This window comes from Eriocheir sinensis, chromosome 60 (genome assembly GCF_024679095.1).
Source record: "Eriocheir sinensis breed Jianghai 21 chromosome 60, ASM2467909v1, whole genome shotgun sequence".
NCBI lineage: Eukaryota > Metazoa > Arthropoda > Malacostraca > Decapoda > Varunidae > Eriocheir > Eriocheir sinensis.
Window position 1 is genome coordinate 6,803,970 of NC_066568.1, and position 22,741 is coordinate 6,826,710.

The 22,741-nt window shown below is 47.5% G+C and overlaps 3 protein-coding genes and 1 non-coding gene across 8 annotated transcripts; 2 read left to right on the forward strand and 2 right to left on the reverse strand.

The window, feature by feature from the left end:
* Positions 1-328: 328 nt before the first annotated feature.
* Trnag-ccc (transfer RNA glycine (anticodon CCC)) lies at positions 329-399 on the reverse strand. The gene has a single exon. It is a non-coding gene; the product is annotated as a tRNA-Gly (tRNA).
* Positions 400-2,224: 1,825 nt separating this feature from the next.
* Positions 2,225-10,744, forward strand: LOC126985840 (glutamyl-tRNA(Gln) amidotransferase subunit A, mitochondrial-like). Its single transcript, XM_050841294.1, is given in 10 exon segments — positions 2,225-2,332; positions 2,334-2,401; positions 2,667-2,960; positions 3,593-3,688; positions 5,012-5,213; positions 5,745-5,915; positions 6,072-6,332; positions 6,944-7,035; positions 8,026-8,267; positions 10,599-10,744. Coding segments are annotated over 9 exon segments (1,527 nt in total). The 3' UTR covers positions 8,261-8,267; positions 10,599-10,744.
* Positions 8,466-18,978, reverse strand: LOC126985839 (zinc finger protein 184-like). 5 transcript variants are annotated; one of them, XM_050841290.1, is made up of 6 exons: positions 18,927-18,978; positions 14,024-15,505; positions 11,608-12,912; positions 10,946-11,070; positions 10,607-10,724; positions 8,466-9,525 (listed from the first exon to the last, which is right to left on the reverse strand). In XM_050841290.1, the coding sequence occupies exons 2-6, from the start codon at positions 15,398-15,400 to the stop codon at positions 9,055-9,057; spliced, it is 3,396 nt and encodes a 1,131-aa protein (XP_050697247.1). In that variant the 5' UTR covers positions 15,401-15,505; positions 18,927-18,978; the 3' UTR covers positions 8,466-9,054. The 5 variants fall into 5 exon arrangements, with proteins under 5 accessions (XP_050697247.1, XP_050697246.1, XP_050697248.1 ...); XM_050841289.1 differs by lacking the exon at positions 18,927-18,978 and adding an exon at positions 18,635-18,819; XM_050841291.1 differs by lacking the exon at positions 18,927-18,978 and adding an exon at positions 18,524-18,819.
* Positions 18,327-18,979, forward strand: LOC126985618 (uncharacterized). The gene is made up of 2 exons (XM_050840774.1): positions 18,327-18,361; positions 18,607-18,979. Exons 1-2 carry the CDS (start codon positions 18,327-18,329, stop codon positions 18,977-18,979), a joined length of 408 nt encoding a protein of 135 aa, XP_050696731.1.
* The last annotated feature ends 3,762 nt before the right edge of the window (positions 18,980-22,741 follow it).

Genomic DNA, 22,741 nt, shown 5'->3' on the forward strand with positions numbered 1-22,741 from the left:
TGACACCTAGCCACAGTTTACCTTAGCCAGGGTTAGGATCGAAACATTGAATATTACATGTTATTGAAATAATGAATTCATTTTTTGAAGATATTCAAATATTGAGCAATCGCTGATTACTCTCATCAAAATAAATTGAAATTTGAAAGCGGGTGTCCTCATAGCAGATGCAGAGCAGCGAAACTATATTTGAGCACACTCGGCACGAGGCAAGTGGGCGAGCTGGCAAGGCGTTTTTGATGGAAAGGGCAAGGTCAATGTGACTATTCAGAGTAACGCAAATATAAAATGTTAGTAGGAATAATAATAAAAAAAAAAAAAAAGAAAATGCGCCGCCCGGGAATCGAACCCGGGTCGCAAGAATGGGAATCTTGCATGATACCACTACACCAGCGGCGCTCTGTGAGAAGATGGAAGTGTAAGTTTTATATATCACTTTTTTTATTACTTCTTGACTCGTTTGTGTCCTTGGTTATGGATTTTGACGACCCCTGACAACAGTTTGCAGGTGTGATGGTGTGTACGCCTATGTGGTGGCGTGTGGCCGCCGGGGCGTGGTGGTGGTGGTGGTGGTGGAGGCAGGGCGGGCTGTCTGCTGGACCAGGGAGAGTAGACAGGCAACATAAAGCTTCTTGATCAATTAATAATAGCTAAAATGCAGTCATAAAGATGATATTTGTGATATAGTGTAAAGAAGACGTAAGATTTTACAGACCAAAATATTGCGTCTCAACAAGCCAGTAACTTTTGACTTCGACTTCGGTATTTGTAAAAAGATAAAATATGGCCAGATAGTTGTCTTAGAACAACTTCTAAAATAATATTCAGTTAAAAGTGATGTCTATTATATACTCTTTTATGATGAAATAAGGTAAATTACATGAAGGTATCTTTGTTGGCACCGCCGTCCTAGGATTGGGACACGTTGCCGCCGCCTCTGATCCTTTCGTGTGCTTTACAGATTATCGTACCTAGCACATTGTATTTTCCGGTTTCTGACCTAAAACTTGTATACAAATATCAGTTATTAATGGTTTTATAAATAGTTTTGATTGGATGTCTTATTTTTTGTTATTTCGGCAGTTTTTTACCTGAAACTGATGAATGCAAAGTCCTGAGTACGACAATCTAGCGTCCCCGAAGGTAGCCCTGGCCCAGCTGATCGGCCTGGTGCTGCAAGAAATACCTCCTCGCAGAAATAAGTCGCTCTGCTGTCCACTACGCATGCGTATTGCGGCATACACAGCAGGGGAACATTTTAATTTGCCTTATTTTGTCCTAGTTAGTCTACCTGTGATCTTTGTGATGGTTGGTATTGCCCGTAAGAAAACAACACACCAGACCAACAGACCAAACAAGCAGGAAGTGAGTGAACGTCTAAAATCTACCCTGTTCGTGTGCTATAAAGCCTTCTCTTCAATAAAAAGTGTTACTATGATGTCTTTGCCGTACATTGGAGCAAAACTGAAGTAAACGATGGCGGTGAAATATAAATCAAAGTAATAAGCAAGTTAGCCCTCTGTGCGAGCTATTTTGCAGCTGCGAGATGATTCCCGCAACACCGGCGTGGCGGCTGCTGGGGCTGGGCTTGACGCAGCTCCTGTCACTCTATTTTTGTTTGGCTGAATTACGACGGCCATGAGGTGAGTCTCGGCGCTTGTGTATTCCTGTCACCTTACTAACACTATTAACTATATTGTTGCAGCCCGGGAGGTGTGTGGGTCGCCCTGTGTCACTACTGGAGCCAAGAGTAAGGGGGACAAGCTGGAAACGAGACAGTTTTGCATGGACATGAAAATATAGACATCGCTTTTATAGTTATTGTTGTAGATACTCATACTTATACTCATAGATACTCATATTCATACTTTTAAATACTCATACTCAAAGATACTCGATCATACTTATAGTCATAAATAAATGCACACAATCATTACTTGTTGTCTTGCCAACAGTGTACTGGATTTCATTTCAAGGAGTATGAGCACTGGTCATTTTCAAGCTATATTCAGCATTAGTTAGACCTAATTAATTATTGAATAATGAATTAACAACCAACAAGCTACTGTCCCTGCCCCTCTGGATTGGGAATTTAGCTCCACTGGCTGTGGTGGTTCAGCTTGGGTCAGTTTGGCTGCTGCAGAGGCAGTACCTACACATAAACATGGTATTGGTCAATATATATATTTAACATTTGGCTTATTATCTGTTTTTCCTCCCCAGTATGGGTGTGCTGGGGGGCAGTGTCAGGGAGGTGGGTGCCAAGCTGAAGCAGGGGGCAGTGACTGCCATAGAGGTATGTGAGGCGGCACTGCAGCGGCAGGCAGCAGTGGAGCCGCCATGCCCTTCATCACCCCACCCAGGACAGAGCCAGGCAGGCCGCGGCACAGGCACATCAGAGGTAAGACTGGGCATTAGATAAAGACATGGAAAATCTAGAGAATAACACCATGCATAGCTAGAGAGTATTAGCATAGTACTGTTCTGCTATGCTGTACTATGCTTACCCCTCACCGAAGACACAGGGAAGACTGCCACACACTTTTTTTTCTCCATTTCCTCTTCATTCACATTTCCTTGTACCCCAACAGCACTCCCCTCCCTATTAAGCCATATATAAGCCCCTCACCCATCCCACATCTCACCCACGCCTCTCCCTCACCAAGGTATAAGGAGGGCAGGCCGCTTGGGGCGCTGGACGGCATACCAGTAGCTGTAAAAGACAATTTCTGCACCAAAGGCATTCCCACCACCTGCGGCTCCAAGATGCTTCAGGGTTACACTCCACCTTACTCCGCTACCGTGGTGGAGAGGCTGGAGGCTGCCGGGGCTGTGCTGGTGGGGAAGACGAACCTGGATGAGTTTGGTATGGGGTCTGGAACGATTGACTCGGCATTTGGCACTTCCAAGAATGTCTACCGCTCGGGGATTGAGTACGAGCTGGAAGGTGCAGAGAAGAGGTGCGTGTGTGTGTGTGTGTGTGTTCTTACCTGTTTGTGTTTTTGCAGGATTGAATCAAGCTTTTGACATCCTTCATATTCTTTTTTGTGTATTTTACAGGACCTAAGCTATTCTCGTTAGGTCAGTTTTCCATATCTACATTTGCTGAGCCTTTCTTTACATTTGGCATTGCTTCCATCAGTTATTCATTCATTTAGCGAGTGAGTCAGTTAGTTATTCAGCCATCTAGTCAGTCAGTCAGTTAGTCAATCAGATATTAGGTAGTGAGTGAGTTATTCAGTCATCCCACCAGTCAGCATTTCATACATTCATTCATTCAGTGAGAGGAAATAAATTAGTGAGCAAGTCATTCATTCACTCAGCCATTCATCTCCCAGACCTTCTTCTCCTGTAGCTATCCAACTAGTCTGTCAGCTTTTTACTCAATCATTCATTCACCCAGCTAGTCATTCATTCAGTCAGTCACCAGTCATTCCCTACCTTCACCTTACCCTATGATTATCCAGCCAGTCTGTCAGCTTTTTACTCTCATTTATTCATTCAGTCAGTCAATTACCTCACCTTCCTCTTCCTCTGTGGTTACCCTGTCATTCAGTCACCCAGTCAGCCCATCATCCCCCTTCTCCCGCAGGTACCCCGTCTCAGCGCTGGAGGAAGGTGACTGGGTGGTGGCAGGTGGCAGCTCTGGGGGGAGTGCGCTCTCAGTGGCAACAGGAGCATCATTTCTGTAAGGACATGGTTTAGTTCACTCTTCCATTGGTCTATTTTTGTAAGGACATAGTTTCATCATCATCATCATCTGTTTAACATTAGGTTTTCCCATAGTCTCATGAGGTTAGATGGTCAATGATATGCTTCCAACTATTTCTGGCTATTTCCTTAACCTCTCTAATGCTCAGTGCTGCCAAATCCTCTTCAGCACACTGCCTCCATGTCTTCTTTGGCTGGTCTGATAGGCGACGACCTGGTACTTCCACCCAAACAGCCTTCCCTAATGCCTCACCAATCACCATCCCCCCTCTTTCTCACATGCCCAAAGCACCTAAATCTCCTTACTCTCAGCACTGTACACAGCTCCTTCAATCCACATCTTGCCACCTCCTCACTGGACACCCCATTCAACGTTGCCAGATTATTGTACTCAGAGCCTCATATTTACCGGTTTCTGAACCATAGCTATTGCCAAAAAACACCAATAATTAACCATTTTGTGGGTAACTATATACGAAGGCAAGTATTGGGTCGAGGAGGCAGTTTTTGGGTCAGATATCGGCAAGCATAGTAGGCTGAGTATGACAATCAGGCAACGTTGACCCCGTCTCTCCATGTCACCCCATCCGTATATCTCACCATTCTCCGATCACAGCCAACCAACACATCCTCTAGCCTCTTCGTCAAAGCCCATGTCTCAGAACCATATAGCAATACTGATCTGATACAAGCTTCATATTAGTCCTCTATTCATCCATCATACTTATTTGTGTTAGGACAATTTTTAGTTCACTCTTGTAGTATACTATTGGTGAAGGGCCATTACTTACTTTACTTATTCCATGTACTATTTGTGTAAGGACGTTGCTTCATTCACTGCTCCATCATACTATTCGTGTAAGGACGTCATTATTATTATTATTATTTTTTTTTTTTACATCAAAGGTCACGGCTCAAGGGCAACAAAAAGAGTAACTACAAAAAAAATTAAAGCCTGCTACTCGCCGCTCCCATAAAAGATAAAAGTAAAGAGTAGCCAAAAGAGAGGTCAATTTCAGGTGGAGAGGTGTCTTGATACACTCTTCCACTCTTCTTCACTTATCCATCATTCTGTTTGTAAAGGATTTGCTGCCTATGTCCTTTATGAGGCTATGTTCATGACTATTCTTAATTGTTTTTTATAGTTGAATTGAATAAGTTTTAATGAATGATATTTGAGACGCACCATAACTTATATAATGGGCAAAATGTCACAAAATATATCTAACTTGTTTTTTCTTATCTTTTGTCATATGAACTTGAAGATTCACACCACCACCTTTACCCCACTCCACCACAGGGCCTTGGGGTCAGACACAGGTGGCTCGGTGCGTAACCCATCCTCGTACTGCGGTGTGGTGGGCCTCAAGCCGTCGTACGGGGTGGTGCCGCGCTGGGGGCTGGTCAGTCTGGTCAACTCCATGGATGTGCCGGGCCTGTTGGGGCGCCGCGTGGATGATGTGGCGGCGCTGCTGGGGGTGCTGGCCGGCCGGGACAAGAGGGTGGGTGGATGTTTTTTTCCTCTTTATTAATATTAGTTTTATTACTATTATTATTATTATTATTATTATTATTATTCTAAGACGTGAAGCATTGTATTCATTTATCAATTCAGTCATTTCTACTTTTCTTAATTCAGTCTTCTATTCCCTCATTAATTCACTGCTTTACTCACCCATCCGCCCAGTTACTACAAACTCATCCACTTACCCACCCAATTACTACAAACTCATCCACTTACCCACCCAATTACTACAAACTCATCCACTTACCCACCCACATACCCTTTCTCAACCACTCCATCATGCTTCCTCACTCATTCTGACTCACACTCCTCCCTCAAACCCATCCACTCTCCCACCCACATTCCCTTCCCTGTCCACTCCATCATGCCTTCTCACCTATAACTCATCCCTCCACCTCCTCTCTCAAACCCATCCACTCACACACCCACTTAACCTATTCCCCATCCACTCCTTCCCTCATTGCTCCTCCTTATCTATAACTCATCTCTCCTTTTTTTCTCCCTACAGGATGCCACCAGTGTAGATAGTGACCTCACATCCCTAAGATTGCCCGAGGAGCCCCAGCTGGCGGGGGTCGTGGTGGGCGTGCCGAAGGAGTACCACCAACCTGGCACGAGTGTGGAGGTGGTGGAGGCATGGACTAAGCTGGCGGACATGATGGAGGATGCTGGTGCTGAGGTGGGTGGTTGTAGTGGTGGTTGTGGTTGTAGTGGAGATGGTGGTGTGTCATATCCATCCTCCCCTTCTCCCTCTCTCTCCCACTCAATCCACAGGTATATCCACACCAAAGACTCCATCCTCTCCTTCTTCCTCTCACTCTCACTCCCTCCACAGGTCCGAGAGGTGTCCATGCCCCACACGGAGCACTCCATCATCTGCTACTCCATCCTCAACCCGTGCGAGGTGGCGTCAAACTTCACCCGCTACACCGGCGTGGGTTATGGCCTGCGGGGGTCGGCCAGCCACTCCATGGAGGCCCTGTATGCCGTCACGCGCCAGGCCGGGCTCAACCAGGTGGTGCGGGGCCGTGTGCTGGCCGGCAACTACTTCTTACTGAGGGAGAACAGGAGGAAGTACTATGAGCAGGCGTTGAGGGTATGTGGATGGGTGTCATGGCGACGGTGATGGGTGAGGTTGGGTTGATTTGGGAGGATGAGAAGAGTGTGGGAAGAGAGGAAGAGGAAGAGGAAGAGGAAGAGGAAGAGGAAGGGATGGCATTGACAGTTAGTGAAGGTATTTAGATGGGTGTGATGGCAGGAGGGTGACGGGTGAGGTTGGGTTGATTTGGGAGGGTGAGAAGAGTGTGGGACAAGGAGAGGAAGAGAAAGGGATGGCAGTGACAGTTAGGAAGTAGGCACTGAAGGTATGTGGATAGGTGTGATGGCGAGGGTGACAACGGTAAGATTGGGTTGGTTTGGGAAGCTGAGGAGAGTGTTGGGGGAGGAAGAGGAGGATGGGATGGCATTAGTTATCAAAATCTGGTTTGGTTGGTATAGTTTATTACATCAGATGAGGGAGCTAAGGAGTGAGGAGCTAAAAAGTATGTAATAAAAAGTCCCAAGTAATTGTGCTCTCCACCTGAAATGTTTTATAGATATAATTAGGCTCAGCTGTGCTTTTCAAGAAGGTAACGAGTTTATTTTTTATCTTGATTACAGTTATCATTTCCTTGTAGACGCCTCACTCTCGGGTGCTTACTTACACAGGTGCGGCGGCTCATCTGGCGGGACTTCCAGGAGGTGTGGCAGAGCGGTGTGTCGCTGCTGCTCACCCCCACCACCCTCACCCCCGCCCTCAGGTAGGTGCTATCCCCTGCCCCTCCAGACTGGATAAATATATCAGCTACCCAGAGATGCACACGCACACATGCATGCATATGTCTAGATACATACTAAGGTTGTGGGCATAGCAGGATATTGCCTAGAGGTACACAGAGTGAGGTTTTGGGTACAGCTGATTGAGAGGTTCTCCCACACTAATAATTATGATCATTTCATGTCGACTGAGTTAAGAACTAAAGTGAAACACATTTGAACTTAACAGTCTGAGCTTTGGCTTGTACTCCACAGCTTAACCCGGCTGCGTCGGCGGACCCATTTTTGGGCTCCCGCGAGTCGATCTGCTGAAATGGCGGACCCCGTATGGGGCTCGGCTCAAAACGCCTAATTCGAGCTAATTGTAGGCGGTAGCAGAATAGAGCAACTCACCATGCATGCTGTGGGTCATTGTGGTGGGTGAGTGATCTTGATGTGGGCTTTTTTGTAATAGGTGGTGCTGTAAGGTCATGGCAGACTGAATTAGCTATCCATACAGTAATCACTTGTCAAATTCTCTAAAGTAGACAACAAGCGACTCTCGGCTAGATGCCACGTGTCACGAGACTGTTTATTTTGTAACAAACATCACCCAAAAAAGAATGGAGTTTGAGTATAAGTAAATATTTTAAACGGCTTTACGGTTATGAGAGGAGTACTCTGATATACGTTCCATGCTCTTTTCTTTGTCTCAAAATGCAGTGTAATGGTGCTGTTTCTTGGCCACTTCTCAGCTTTCCCGTAGCCAAAGCCCACGGGTTAAGCAACCATCTCCATGCTCTTTTCTTGTTCGATCCACATCTGCCATTTTTCCTTCGCTTCCCTAGATGTGTTCTCTGTTTCCCTCTTTCCCCCTCTTGCTCACTTCCCTATCTTTGTATCTTCTCACTTGTTCTGTAACCATTCCTTGTTGTGCACTCCATATTTTAACCTGCATCTGTCTCTATCTTTCTCACCCCTTTCCTTCCTTACAGGTACTCCGACTTCAGTTCCCTTGATAACCGCTCACAGACCGCCGCCCAAGACATCTGTACGCAGGCGGCCAACATGGCAGGCGTGGGGGCCGTCAGTGTGCCGGTGGGCCTGAGCAGTGAGGGGCTGCCACTCGCCCTGCAGCTCATGGCTCCCTGGGGCCACGACGCAGCCCTCCTCACCGCCGCCAAGTGGATGGAGCAGCACGCGTGTTGTCCACGTCTGCGCTTATTGTAGTCTTCGGGTATGGTTATTTTATTTATTGGCTTGGCTTCTTCTTTCTTTTTGTGTGTTTATATTTATTTTATAGTTTTATGGCAGCCCAGGGGCCAATTTCTCTTCCAATTCCTCTGGTTGTAAATTTTAGATGTACATTTTCATCTTTAATCAGCTAGAGAAGGTTTGTCAATCAGTCGAATCAGGAGAGGCAATAGAACTCAGACTATTTTCAAAAAGTTTAATAAAAATATAATTCAGAAATATTATACATATATACATAAAAGCAAGTGAGTGGAATGTACAAAGAGCAACAACAACAGTAATAACAGGAACCAGGCAGGCAGGCAGGCAATTAGACGGCCACTAGGGTGTTTGCCTGTTCACATACACCACTCCAATCAGCAATCATACCAGGAAAAAATAACTCCTTTGGATTAACAAATGTAGAAGCAATTATAAACTTTTAGAGTTCATATCACGAACCAATATCATCCACATTCTTTGATCTTCCTGATGAGTACTAATTGGAGAGGTGTGTGTACAATAGGCAAACATAAGGACTGAGAGCCATAGAATAAGAGAGTTCAGGATCACAGGCACCATGTTGTTACCAAAAGAGCTGTGCAAAATTGAAACTGATGGTGATATAATAGCGCTTTTAGTGCTCTAGGCATCGTCAGCCTAGAACACAAAAAAAACTATCATATCAGCATCAATTGGAATTTCATGAGGCCCTTTTGGTGACAACATGGCACCTGTGATGAAGATTGGCTGAAAAATCCTATTCTAGGCTCTGTGAGGACCTCCAGCATCTAGTTTAGGTCTTCCTGAACGAATATAGCAATGCACTCCCCGTCCACCCCCGCCACTACCGCCGCATGGCCCCCAGGGAACGTTGTGGCCCCCTGCCCCCCCTCGGACAGTATCATGGTATCAGGGAGTGTGTCCTGCCCCAGAGTTGGCCCCACATCCCCTGCATCCTGGGACAGAGTTATCCTCTCCCCATGTATCCCCAGCAGGTCATCCCCAGAGTCCTTGGATAGTAAGGTAGCTTCATTTAGTGTCCCGGCAGTGTCCTCACCCATGGCAAGCTTGAGGGCGAGGTTTGGAGTGTCCGTGAAGGTGTCGTGGGTTGACATTGTAGTGGTAGTATTGGTGGGTTGAAGTTGGTGTTCGTGTTCATGGTCCTCTTCCTGGTGTTGCGTGGTGGTGTTGTCCTGCTTCTCGTGCTTTTTGAGGTGTATGCGCAGAGTTCCGTGCTGTATGAAGGTCTTCGGGCATATCTTGGGAAAACAAAAGACAGGTTACTAGTATTATTCTATATTGCTAATTTTATAAACTTTCCAATTGATCAGGTCACTTTAGGTGCATCTGCCTGGGACATTGTTGATTGGCTGTTGGCAGGTGGGGTGTCTGACATCCCTCACCCAACACAATCGAGTGGTTTCAGAAAATATTTGTTTACTCAACTAGTCTGTTACACAAAATAGTCAAATTTTGTTGACAGCATTGGACTGAGCAGTGATTGTACAACTCTAACATGGTTTTCAGAACTTGATAGTGTGAAATAAAGTAATTATGATGAGTAGAAGTCAGAGAATAACATTTGATATTTATACAACTTATTACAAATCCTTCCCAGTCTACTCTTGTATTGCACTATCTAAAATCTTTAAGTTCCATTGTATTCAGGAGGACTTCCAGCACCTAAATATATAAACAACTAATGTTATTCTCTAATTTCTACTCACCATACTTACATTATCTTCTATTCATTAAGTTTTGAAATGTTACAGTTGTACAATTACTTCATATTCCATTGGTGTCAACAAAATTTGTGTTTTCATGAGGCATCCAGAAGAAAAAGGACATAAAGGACAAGGTCATTTTTTATAATTTGCAGTGTGAAGAGCAGGCCACACACCCCTTGAAGAACAAAAATACAGGTTGCAAGGGAAAAGCTACCCTCAGTGCACTGAATACAGAGTTGCTTTTTCCTTCCAACTTGTTTTGTGTTTTTCCTGGGATGTTTAGGCTGCTTTTCCCAGTGCAAACCAGAATAAAATGCCCTTATCCTCTGGACACTTGTAACAGATGAGCTCAGTAGAGAAATATGAATATTTTCTGGAGCAAGTGTGGAGTGAAGATCTCTGATGCTCCACCCCCAACCAACAGCCAATCAGCAGTGTCCTTACTTACTCAGCTAGGAGCCAGGAATCCAGCTCAAGTAAATGGATTATAGCTGTTGCCCTCCCCCCTTTTCTCTCTCTCCCAGCTCAGTGAGTTGTCACTACTTGACAACATCGTACAAGCATCTTTGCCACAACCTATACCACAACCCTCTCCCTCTCCCCAGCCACTCACAGGGCACTTGTGGGGACGCTCGCCGGTGTGGACCCTCTCGTGGCGATGCAGGTGTGAGACGTGTGAAAACTTCTGGCCGCAGGTGAAACACATGTAGGGGTGTTCCCTCTTGTGAAGCCTGGATAAGAGAAATTTGTGCGTTAATTTCAACATTTTCCCAACCTACCATTCTCATACAGCAGTAGGGCAAATATCTGCAGTGAGATCAGTTTTACTGTACTGATAGGGGTGTAATCAATCAATGGGATGACATGCTTTGGTGTGTGTGTGTGTGTGTGTGTGTGTGTGTGTGTGTGTGTGTGTGTGTGTGTGTGTGTAACACTGTAATACCAAGCTCACCTCATGTGGTATTTGTAGTCACTTTTGCTGAAGAACTCCTTGTTACACAGCTCACACGCATACGGCCGCCACCGCTCGTGGTCACGTTTGTGGTGCTGCCGCAACGATGCCAGGCATTTGTATGTCTGGGGGCACGCAAGGGAGAAGTTAGGAGGCAATATTGATGGAGAGGCAGGTTAGAGGAGAGAGAGAGAGAGAGAGAGAGAGAGAGAGAGAGAGAGAGAATGTTAGGAGGAGGAAGAGATAAAGTTGCTAACACTGTGTGTGTGTGTGTGTAATTCACCCACCCAGGGCCTGATCACAAGCTGGACTAGCAAGGCTCATTAGTCAATCTCTGGGTACTGCCGGGACCTTCCCACACCACACACCCCGTCCCCTTTGCTCAAGTGGGGACAGTAACCAGACAGTAACCACTCCTTGTCGGCAGAAAAATCCTGGCCTGAGTGGGGCTTGGACCTCTGCCTGTCAGTGTGTGAATCCTGGCAGCGCAGAGCTTTAACTAACTGAGCTATGGAGCAGTGTGTGTGTGTGTGTGTGTGTGTGTGTGTGTGTGTGTGTGTGTCAGAGAGAAGAAAAAAATATTTTTGTTTATAAAACAACTTAAAAGTCTTCAATGAACATGACTCAATGCTATGAAAATACAAATAGGTAAGCACACCAACCTTGGGGCACTTCTGGCACTGGTGAATCTGGGGTGTTGGGTTGTGGTGGTCGCGGTGTTTGTTGAGGGTGGAGCGGTAGGCAAAGGTGAGGCCACACTGCTCACACCTGTACCTGTGCAGCGAGGCGTCGTGGGTGGCAAGGTGCTGCTGGAAGTTCCACTGCTTTGTAAACTTCTTCCCACAGTCACAACACTCCAGCAGGCCTTTCCCTCCCCTGGTGGTGGTGTTATTGTTACAACTCAGCCTGGCCTCCAATGCTGACTTTTTGCTGACCCCTTTCTCATCCTCTTCCTCTTCTTCATCCTCCTTCTCTGCTTTTATCACCACCCCATCATTGGATTTGCTCGTCGCTTCCTCTGTCTTGGGCTCAGTGAGGGTGCCTTGGGACAGCATGGGTGGGGCTGGGAGAGGGAGGATCTCAAGGGGTTCTTCATCTTCCCTGTGAGGCTCCAGTTTGATGCTTTGTAAGGGCAGGGCAGGGTGGCTGGGAGGGGTGGGTGGGGAGGGAGTGTGTGGTGTCTCCCCTTGGCCCAGCAGAAGGGTGTGGTCGGGGTCCTGGGGTGGCACGTTGATCATGATGGTGTCCTCAGGGCGGGGCAGAGGTGGGGCAGGCTCTTCCCCCGCTAGGTGTTCAGGGGCATTGATCTGTAACACTTGGTCCAGGCCCGCCCGGCAGCCCTTCTTCATGACGTAGGACACACTCTCCCCCTCAGGCGTTATGTACATAACCAGGTACTCCTCCTCTTCTTCCTCATCCTCCTCCTCCTCCTCTTCTGTTTCTCCCTTGCACTCCCTCTGAGGTGGCTGGGGCCCTGGCAGGGTTATGGAGGTGGTGGGAGCATCCTGTGTGGTGGTGGAGGCTGTGGTTGTAATGGTGGTGGTGACAGCAGCAGTGGTGGTGGTGTTTGTGGTGGAGGCAGCATCTTTGGTGCGGAGGTGCAGCATGATGCTAGAGTTCCGGTGCTCCTCCGGGGTGAGGCAGGCGTGGGTCTTGACCTCGGCCATGGGCACCACGCGGCGGCAGGAGGCACAGTGATGCTGGCTGTCCCTGGGGTGCTGCCATTCCTCATGGGCTACCAGTTCTGCCTTCACGCTGAACTGTGCCCCACACACTCGACAGTAGAAGCTGCGAGGGGCCGCCCCGCGCTGGCCCCGCAGGACACGCCCTGCCTCCCTAAGGGTCAGGCTCCTCTTGTGGTCGAGGCGGTAGTGGCGGCGGAGGGCAGCGGCAGTGGACACAGAGGCAGGGCACAGTGGGCAGGACCCTTCCTGGTGTGTGACGCGGTGCTTGTGCAGCAGTGTCACCTGTGGGAGAGGGAGGGTCAGGGGTCATTGGGGAAGAACAGTTGTTTTGGACTTACTAGATGACTATTGCTTTTAGGCCTTAGTGTACTACAGAGTGCTGCTGTTCCTGTGAGCAATAAAATGTTTGTGCCTATCAAGTGTACACACAACCCCGAGGAAAACTTTGTATATATTGTATTATTTTGTATAAATATACTGAATTGGTGTGTAAATAATGTACAAACTGCTGAAATGTGTCAGTAATAAAGAAATGTGTTTATTAGGATGTGTTTTGCTGTATCCTGAAAAATGAAGATCCTAAACAAATGATTAGAAAATATAGTAAGATTTTAAGAATAAACTACATGCAGCTATACTGAAGCAAAGACAGTTTTGAACAGATCAATTATGGTTCATCTTTGGACACTTGAAAACCCTGTGAATATTGCTTACAAAGTTTAAAAAAATGTAACAAGAAATCAACACTGAACAGTGGCATCGATCTAAAGTCCAACCAAATTGTCGAGTCTGTTTGGGCAGAGGCTCCAGCGGGTCCATTTCTCCCCTCTGCTCTGCCACACAGTCCCAACACCTATTTTTTCCTATCATATGTTACCTTTACCTTACGTATGAGAGGAAGAGATAGGTGTTGGGACTGTGTGGCAGAGCAGAGGGGAGGAAAGGACCTGCGGGAGCCTCCGCCCAAACGGACTCGACCATTTGGTTTCACTATAGTAACAAAAACTTGCTTGTAGGACTGCAGGGCCTGTATCTATGAAGCCTCAGCTACTTTATAGACTCACAGCAGCTCACAAAGCTTTACATCTTGGTGACTAAGACTTAAGAAGTGCTAGGAGTTGAAAGAAGTAGCAAAAGAGGTTTATGAATGCAGGTTCTGACATTACATTACCCTCTGCTACTTTTAACAGTTCATAATGGCTCACAGGGTCTTGTGTCACTAAGAGTAACTGCCTTGTGAGTCACTAAGAACCACTGAAACCAGCAAAGAGGCTTCATGAATACAAGCCACGATGAATGCACTCCTGCTCAACATGAAGCCAACAAATGTTCTCTCCTCTGACTGGAGGCCTTGTAAGGGAGGGCTGGGCAACTGATGGGGTGTGGGACATGCCTGTTTGAAGCGCTTGCCACAGATGCTGCAGACGTAGGGCTTGGCACCGGTGTGGAGGCACTGGTGGCGGATGAGGTTGGAGGAGTGGCTGAACTGCCTGCCGCAGACATCACACACCTTGGTCTTGATGCCCAGGTGGAGGTTGAGGTGCATCTTGAGGTCATAAGGGCGGTAGAAGGCCTTGGGGCAGAGAGAACAGGCGAGGGGCCGCTCCTTGTTGTGGACGGAGCGGATGTGATCCTCCAGCACGAGGCTCTTGCGGAAGGTCAGGGGGCAGCTGGGGCAAGAGAAGGGCCGGGCCGCCCCGTGGGCTCCCAAACGGTGGGTGCGCAGTGCCGCGGCAGACTGGCAGGGATGGCGGCACACGGGGCAGTGCCAGGCATCAGGGCCGCGGTGGGTCTGCAGGTGGCTGTGGTACTGGCGGCTGGACCTGAAGCGCGCCTCACAGGCGGGGCATGACAGGCTGCCAGATGGGGCAGTGCGACGCTCTCGCCGGGGCGGCATCAAAGAGTCGCGGGTGGCCAGTCGCTCCTCGAAGGTACTGCAGCTGCCATCTTCCTCATCTTCTTCCTCTTCCTCCTTGTCTATCTCTCCTTCCTCCCCTCCCTCCCTGCTCTCCTGCTGCTGCTGGGTGACCCGCCGGACACGCATCACCTTCTGTGGGGCGTCGGCCGGCCTCTCCACCCCGCCCAGTCCCTTGTCCTGGCCCGGGTCAGTGCTTGGGTCTGCTGCAGGGGTGGTGTTGTCCTCCACCTTGAGGGGCCCCACTGACAGCAGCAACACCTGTTTCTCGGCCTGGCCCACTTCTTCCTCCGACCTGTCCCCAGGGCCAGGCTCCAGTGCAGAGTGCTCTGGGGTGGGCGGGGGCCCCACCAGTACCAGGTCCCCATAGGTGTGGGAGGTGTAAGGGGCAGGCAGGGTGTGGAGGGCCGAGCCATCCGCTGCATTCAGGGTGATGGTGTGGCCCTCTGGCCCCTCCTTGTCCCCCTCCTCCTCCCCTTCACCCTCCCCCTGAATGTAGATGTAGGTGATGGGCTCCCCTCCCCCTGCCTCCCCCACCACCACCAGCTGGCCCTCTCGCGGGGCACCCTTCACCCCAGCTGTCAGTCCCGCCTCCCCGGCCTGCAGCACAAAGTTGCCGCCAGCGTCCAGCGTTGCGTAGGTGATGGCAGCATCAGGAGGCAGCGGGGCAGCGGACCCAGCCCCGTCCTCCTCCACGGGGCACAGCAGTAGTGGCTCCCCTGGTGCACCTTCCTGCAGGGTCACCACTGTGGCCTCGCCCCGCCCCAGGGAGAGGTGGGGGGCTGTGAGGCTGCTGGGGCCCAAGGCCAGCAGCCCCCCAGCACCCACACTGTCCTCTCCCCCCTCCAGGTTCATGGCTGGCCTGGCCGGGGCGTCGGGGCACTGCCGGACTCAAGGTGACTCAGGTGGCGGCCATCAGGGGAGGGGTGAACACCTGGCTTGTGGAAGCACACTACACACCTGAGGGAGACAGGGTTGGGATGAGTACCTGCACCACTGCACACATCAGGGCCTGGAGGCTGGCTGGCTGCCCCACCACACACTCACCACCAACCACTCCAGAATGTGTCTTGGCTTAGTAAGTGTAATGTTTGTCACATAAGCTAAGTTTATTGGTACATTATGGATTTAGTCTGATTTCTGGTCAATAGTAAAGTGAAATTAAAATTTGGGGAATACCCTTGGCTGCATATGGCCTCAGTGCTCACCTCCATCAAAATATGCCCTGAGTCTGTGGTGGGTAAGAACCCATCAACCTGGAACACAGGGTGGGTGTGACATCTGGGTTACCACGGTTAACCTTTCCCAGGTTTCCTTAAGTACCCATTTACCAGCCAGCCTTAGAGGGAGGATGATCAGCTGGATGGGTTGTAAGCTGACTGCCTGGTTAGTTGAAATTAGTGTTGCCATATATATCTCTCTTCCCACCTTATGAAGTAGCTACTCTAGTGATGTCATGTACCACATGTCTTCTAACATTAAAGCCTCTTGGAAAACCATAAGATACTGGTAGTGTAGAGATCAAAACAAGAGTGAAAATAGTGATGAAGTGTGTGTGCAAACCTGCGTGGCTCAGGAAGGCAGAGTAGCTCAATGCAATGAAATGTGGAAGCACAGGGGGGTGGAGTCCCTCTGTGGGAGGTTAAATATACCTTTATCTGTCTTTTGACTAGTACCTTGGGGGAGGGGGTTGATGGCAGAAAAGCTTCTCTGTAGGAGAGAAAATGAACACTTATATACTGGATTTTAGCTGTGGTGAGCCGTGGTTTTTGACCAATGCGGGATGCTACGGGGCACTCTGCTGCCCGTGGCTGTGTGGGCTTGCATACATGTTTCATGGCTATCTTCACACTTGTTTTATCTCTATACTCTTTCCTATGGTTGTCTGGGAGGTTTGAAGGTTAGTAGATGACATTTATGACTAAAGAATAGCAGTGGGTTAAGTAGAAAATGAGACATTGGCGCACTGACAAAACCAGTCTTTACCTACTGTTTTAGAAATGAAAGGTTACTCTCAGGGCATTACTCCACTCCTTCACTAGCCTCACTCAAGGGGTTGACAATTTTTTTACAACTTCTCAATGTGCTCTTCAACATATCTTTATACTGTTTGTCACATATTGTTTGTTTCTGCAATATTTTTTTTGTTCAATAAATGTAGAGGGGTTTGAGGGGGGCAAAAAACCCATAGCAAGAACACTGGGGAATTGAGAGGGGGCAAAGTATTTTGATAACTAATTAATTTGGTAGGTAAAGATTAGTTTTAGTACCATGCCAGTATTTCATTACCTACCTTATGAAACATCACTAGCTCTTCATTTATTTTTTCAACAAACGTTCAACAACCACGGAAACGCTTTCAAAATCCAATTCAAGGACTATTTATTGTTGAAAGTAGGGGATAATATTTATGAAAGCGTAGCCTCCTCTGGCGGCGGTGCCGTCGCCGCAGTCACAAAATAGCTCGCAGAGGGTTTAGGGTGGGGGAGCACATTTTAAACTACTCCATCCAAACTTTACGACCTGCTAACAGGGGGGCTTTGCCCCCATCGACCCCCCTTCTAACCAGGGGGGGGCTGAGCCCCCACTGGACCACCCTACATGTATATGCGACTTATTTCTGCGAGGAGGTATTTCTCGCAATACCGGCTGCCGCTACAGGAGGCTACGCTTTCGTGACTATTATCCCTTATTTTCAACATTAAATAGTTCTTGAATTGGATTTTGAAAGTGTTTCGATGATTGTTGAACGTTTGTAGAAAAGATACATGAAGAGCTAGTGATGTTTCATAAGGTAGGTAATGAAATACTGGCACGGCACTAAAACGAATCTTAACCATTTGGTATTTAATTGTTACTCATTTCATTGTGTGTAGCATGGCGATGGTTGGCAGGAAATGGCAACTCAGAGCAAAACATGGCATGGTTGGGCATTTGACAGTGGTAAGATTAAGTGTAGGAAACAATTACCATCTCAGAAACAAATAATCTGCAGTGTAAACAGTTATAACAAAAGGCAAATAGATTGTTATGATCTGTTTAGGAAAAAATGGTGGTTTTGGCTGAGGTCATCTTCAAGCTAGACGATTTTTGTCTCACAGTGTATATCTTGTTGTTCCGAATCTTTCCTTCTCTATATATATCTTTCTCAAATAGGCGCACCTAACATCACCATAACCGATCCAGGATTCAGGATGTTTCCAAACTTATAGGCGGTAGTTATAATCATATTTCGTAAAGAATCCTTATAACCAAAAACGACGCAACTAAAATTAGGAATATTCTATTTCTTTAACAGAACATTGAATAAACAACAGAACAATAATGTGAAAATACGTATATATTTTATTTGGCAAATGTGGCCTGAGGCAGCAGCGCACGCCATTTTGCAGGCATCAGATACCTTAATAAGCATATTTTTATTGTGCAAAACAGGTGATGCCACTTATTGTGACTTTTGAGTATTAACCTTTCAGATGGGCCGCCCTTCTGTTACCATATATGTCTTCAACTAACATTCAAATGTCCCGGGACACCACAGGAATAAATGCAGAGATCAAAACAAGTGTGAAAATAGCCATGAAATGTTAGTGGGACCCACGCTGCTGCAGGTGTCGGAGCAGCCCACAGCGTCCTCCAGCAGCCAGAACCTGCTCTTACCTATGGAGGGGCTTCACCCCCTGACTTTCTGTAGTTGCTGAAAGGTAGATGAATACTATTACATGAATACATGAATCTCATAATGGGAGTGCTTTGGCCCCCTTGAAGCCATGTTTCCACAATGTGTTGCCCTGAGCTGCTCCGGTGGCAGCGATGGTGTGGGTCTGCCTGTGTTTGATGACTATTTTTGCAATTGTTTTCAATCTCCGCATTCTTACCTGTGATTTCCCAAGGGCTTCAAAGGTTGGACAAATATGACATGAGGGAAGTTGGTCAGGCAGGAAACAAGATGCTGGCCCATCCATGACATGAACCCACCACTGGGGGCTGGGTGTGATTCTGGAGGAATATCCAAAACTGTCCTGGTAATAAAGCATCAAGGCCCCACCATGAAGGTCCAGGGAGTGTGACGCCCCCCCCACAACACACCTGTCGGCGCCCCCCACCCAGGGGAGAGGGGGGGGCGAACGTCCCCGCCAGGCAACACTGGCAGGCAAGACTCGCGCCCCGCCAACGCTGCCGCCCCGTCCCCGCGAGACTCGTGCCGCCCCGCCCCGCCCCGCCACGAGCCTGCACGCCCCGCCACGAGACTCCGCCGCCCCGCCCCCGCCCCCCGCCTGTGCTCCCGCCCCAGCAAGCCCCTCCGCCAGGCCCCCACCCCCTGCTGCGCCCCCCTCGCGCCCCGGCCCCCTGCGGCGGGGCGGGGCAGTGTGTGGCTCACCTCTCGGGGCAGGCGGCGGCAATGGTGGCCATCAGCTGATTTGTGTCAACTGAAAAACTTTCCTTACTTCCATATTTTAGGTTATCAAAATAATATCTAATAGACTTTTTCCACCTCTAAGCAAGTAATTAGAGGAAAAGTTTCTTGTTGTATCTTTTCTCACCATTATTTATATTATTTGGAGCTTTATTTGATTGTATTCAGCACCATAGAGTTATAAGCTAGAGTGCGCGTCCACATATCAAGTGACGCCGGTAGCCCCTCGCGGCGGTCATGTTACTGCGTCCAGGTCTTCCAAAACAGACTGACACCCGGTTTCCTGATACCATTATTGGAGACTAAGAAAAAAACTGTGGCCCCTATCGTCTTCCTGAGAAAATTATGCATCAAATTAGCATAAATCTTCAACAACAATGAAAAATCAGACATACGAACTTGAGGACCACCGTAAATAAAGTAGCACATAAACATTTTCTCGCACTTATTTATCTTTGATTCAAACCTGTGAGAACCTGAGGAAGGTAAACTGTGATACCCTGGGCGTCACACCTGCTCTGTTTCCCGCGGCAATGGCTTCTAACCCACCACAAATTCAAGGGCCAATGCGGCGGAGATGAGCACCGAGGCCACGCGCACCTCCAGCGTATGCCCCAAATTTTTCTCAGCCTCAACTGTACTGCAAGACAACTAGGTAAACACACACACACACACACACACACACACACACACACACACACACACACACACACACACACACACACACACACACACACACACACACACACTTACAGGTAGCGAGCGGGGTGGAGAATCTGGACAGAGAGGACCTGTGTGTGTGGAACGAGAGAAAAATTAGAGGACATAGAAAGAAGTTGAGGGCGACCACGTGCAGGCGAGATGTGAAAAAGTTTAGCTTCCCAAACAGAAGCATTGAGCTATGGAATAGACTGGAGGAGGAGGAGGTTTGTGCAAGAAACATTCATGATTTTAAGGAAAAGTTGGATAAGAGCGGATATGGAGACGGGACAGCGCGAGCGTAGCTCTCTTCCCGTATGTCACAACTACTAGTAGGTAAATACACACACACACACACACACACACACACACACACACACACACAGGTAGAAATTTTTCATTTTTTTATTACGAAATCAGAAATAAAACCCGACAGTTCCTCTTCCTCCTCCTCTTCTTCTTTTTCTTCCCTTCACTCCTTCTCCTCCTCCTCCGCCCTTTGACCTCCGTCCTGTCCCGCCTGACCTTCCCGGCATGCCCTTACCCTCCGCGGCTTTGTTTACCTTCAATACCTAGTTGTTTGATTTTGTAGGGTATATGATTTACGAGGTGGAACTTTACGAAACGCTTTTGAAGAATTGAGAACCAGTCTTAATAAAAGGTCAGTAGGTTAGACAAACAGGATCTTTAATTTGTTTCGTATGCCGTGTTGTGAATCCTTAATTTGTGGCTTTCAAGGTAACTTACTATTTTGTCTCTAGTTATGCTCTCGAGTAGCTTATGTCTACTACTGAGGTTTTTTTTTCATTTTTTTTCACCCTTGCACTGTCTCCTCTGCTGTAAAAAAAAAAAAAACTATTAGGCCTGTAAGTACCCGGTTCTTTTCCGTCTCCTTTCTTAAAAATCGGTGTTACGACAGCGATCTCCCAATCAGAATGTTATCAAACCAATCGTAACCTTAGTACATCTATTTAAAATATGTGAACTTGGGCGACGAAAATATATATATATATATATATATATATATATATATATATATATATATATATATATATATATATATATATATATACATATATAACCAACACTAACACGAACTAACACACACACACACACACACACACACACACGCACAGACAGATAGAAACACGTTACACAGCAATATGCCACCTAACACACACACACACACACACACACACACACACACACACACCGGTGACACAATGATATACCACATAACAAAAACACAACACTTCCGTCTCGTTGGTAGGAGCAGGAAGCGGAAAAGTGAGAGGAATGTGAGGGATAGAGAAGGTCGCGGCAGGCCGCTGGAAAACACTCTCACTCGCTGGTATTTTAATATGTCCGTAATAGAGACGAGAGTGACTAGAAATATTCTGAAGCACCGTTGAAAAGACGAAATTGTTAGCCACGCATGGAAAAGTACGGGTGGGGAATACCTTCTTGTGGGAAGTATAAAAGTGGACGAGTGTGAAAGTAGAGGCAAGTGTGTAAATAAAGATAATGTGTGAACACAGAGAAGAAATCAATGGATCTACGAAACGATTCAGAGAGAGAGATCACAAGAAAAAAGGGTTCACGGTACAGAGGAAGGGTCACACTACCACCAGGGTCATAAAACTACTTCTGGAAATGCCCACAACTCCTACGAATGCCTTGTCAAATATGTGTTCTTGGGTGGCGAAATGTCTCATAATACGACCCTGTGGCATACGATATAGCTGCGCGTGGCCGTGGTGTTCATCTCCGTACCACTGGTCCTTTAATTAAGCCTGTGGTTGGTGAGAGCCCAATACCCCGGGACACAGGGCCAGTGAAATATTTGGGCTACCACGGTTTACCTTCCCCAGGCTTCCCCAGGTATAAACCAGCCCGAAAGGAAGGATTGACAGCTGGGTGTGGTGCACGCCATTACCCAGGGCGGGATTTGAACCCAGGCCCGCAGACTCGTAGTTATTAGCGCTAACTGCTGCAGCATGGAGAGTAGGCGGTGGCTGAGTGGTAGCGTGCTGGGCCCACATTCACCGCATGATAGACGACGGCGTACACGTAAAAAAAAAGAAGATACAAGAAGAAAAAAAACTTACATTTAAAATCTCCCTTCCCAGGCCATTCCCTTGAGATTAGTTCCAAAAACACATCAGTTGACCGTTTTCCCTTTGTATAATCACACTCTGTACTGCCTGGGGGTTGGGATGGCATGCTCCTCCCTTCTCCTTTGTTGTTTTACTTGCAACAATAAACTATCAATCAATCAATCAATCAAGAACAAAATCTTTAAACAACAACGACAACACGCAAAAGGGAGTCAGTCAAATTGTTAAAGTCTCCGCGTCAGTCGTGCGTTCATTTCCTCTCGTGGCCTCAAGGGTCAAAGAAACGGTAAAGAGGAGCGGGGGCCCCCAACTAAGGCCTTTGCTGCTGACCTCCACGGGGCCACACACGGGTATGGAATGGCATGGTTATGGATGGGAAGGGAAAGGAAGGGAAGAGATTGAACGATTTGGGGTGGGATGGGAAGGAAGGAAGGACGGGGAGAAAGAAAGGGAAAGGAAGGGAAGAAATAGGACTGGATGGGAGGGGAAGGGAAGCGAAATTAAGAGAAAGGGAAAGGAAGGGAAGAAATAGGATTGGATGGGATGGGAAGGGAAGCGAAATTAAGGGTCGGGGAGAGAAAGGAAGGGAAAGGAAGGGAAGAAATAGGATGGATGGGATGGGAAGGGAAGCGAAATTAAGAGAAAGGGAAAGGAAGGGAAGAGATAGCATTGGATGGGATGGGAAGGGAAGAGAAATTAAGGGTCGGGGAGAGAAAGGAAGGGAAGAGATAGCATTGGATGGGATGGGACGGGTTTCGTTATGTAGGGAAGGAAGCGGATGACGTGCTGCGTATGAATTTTAATCACATGACAACGGGATGAAACAATGAAACAAATAAACAAACAAAACTCAACCATACGCTTTCTAAGTAAAAAAAAAAAGTATTCTCACCATATTAAAGTAGGAAATTTTAAGACAATTCTATTACTTCAATACTACCACAGCAACTCCTCCTCCTCCTC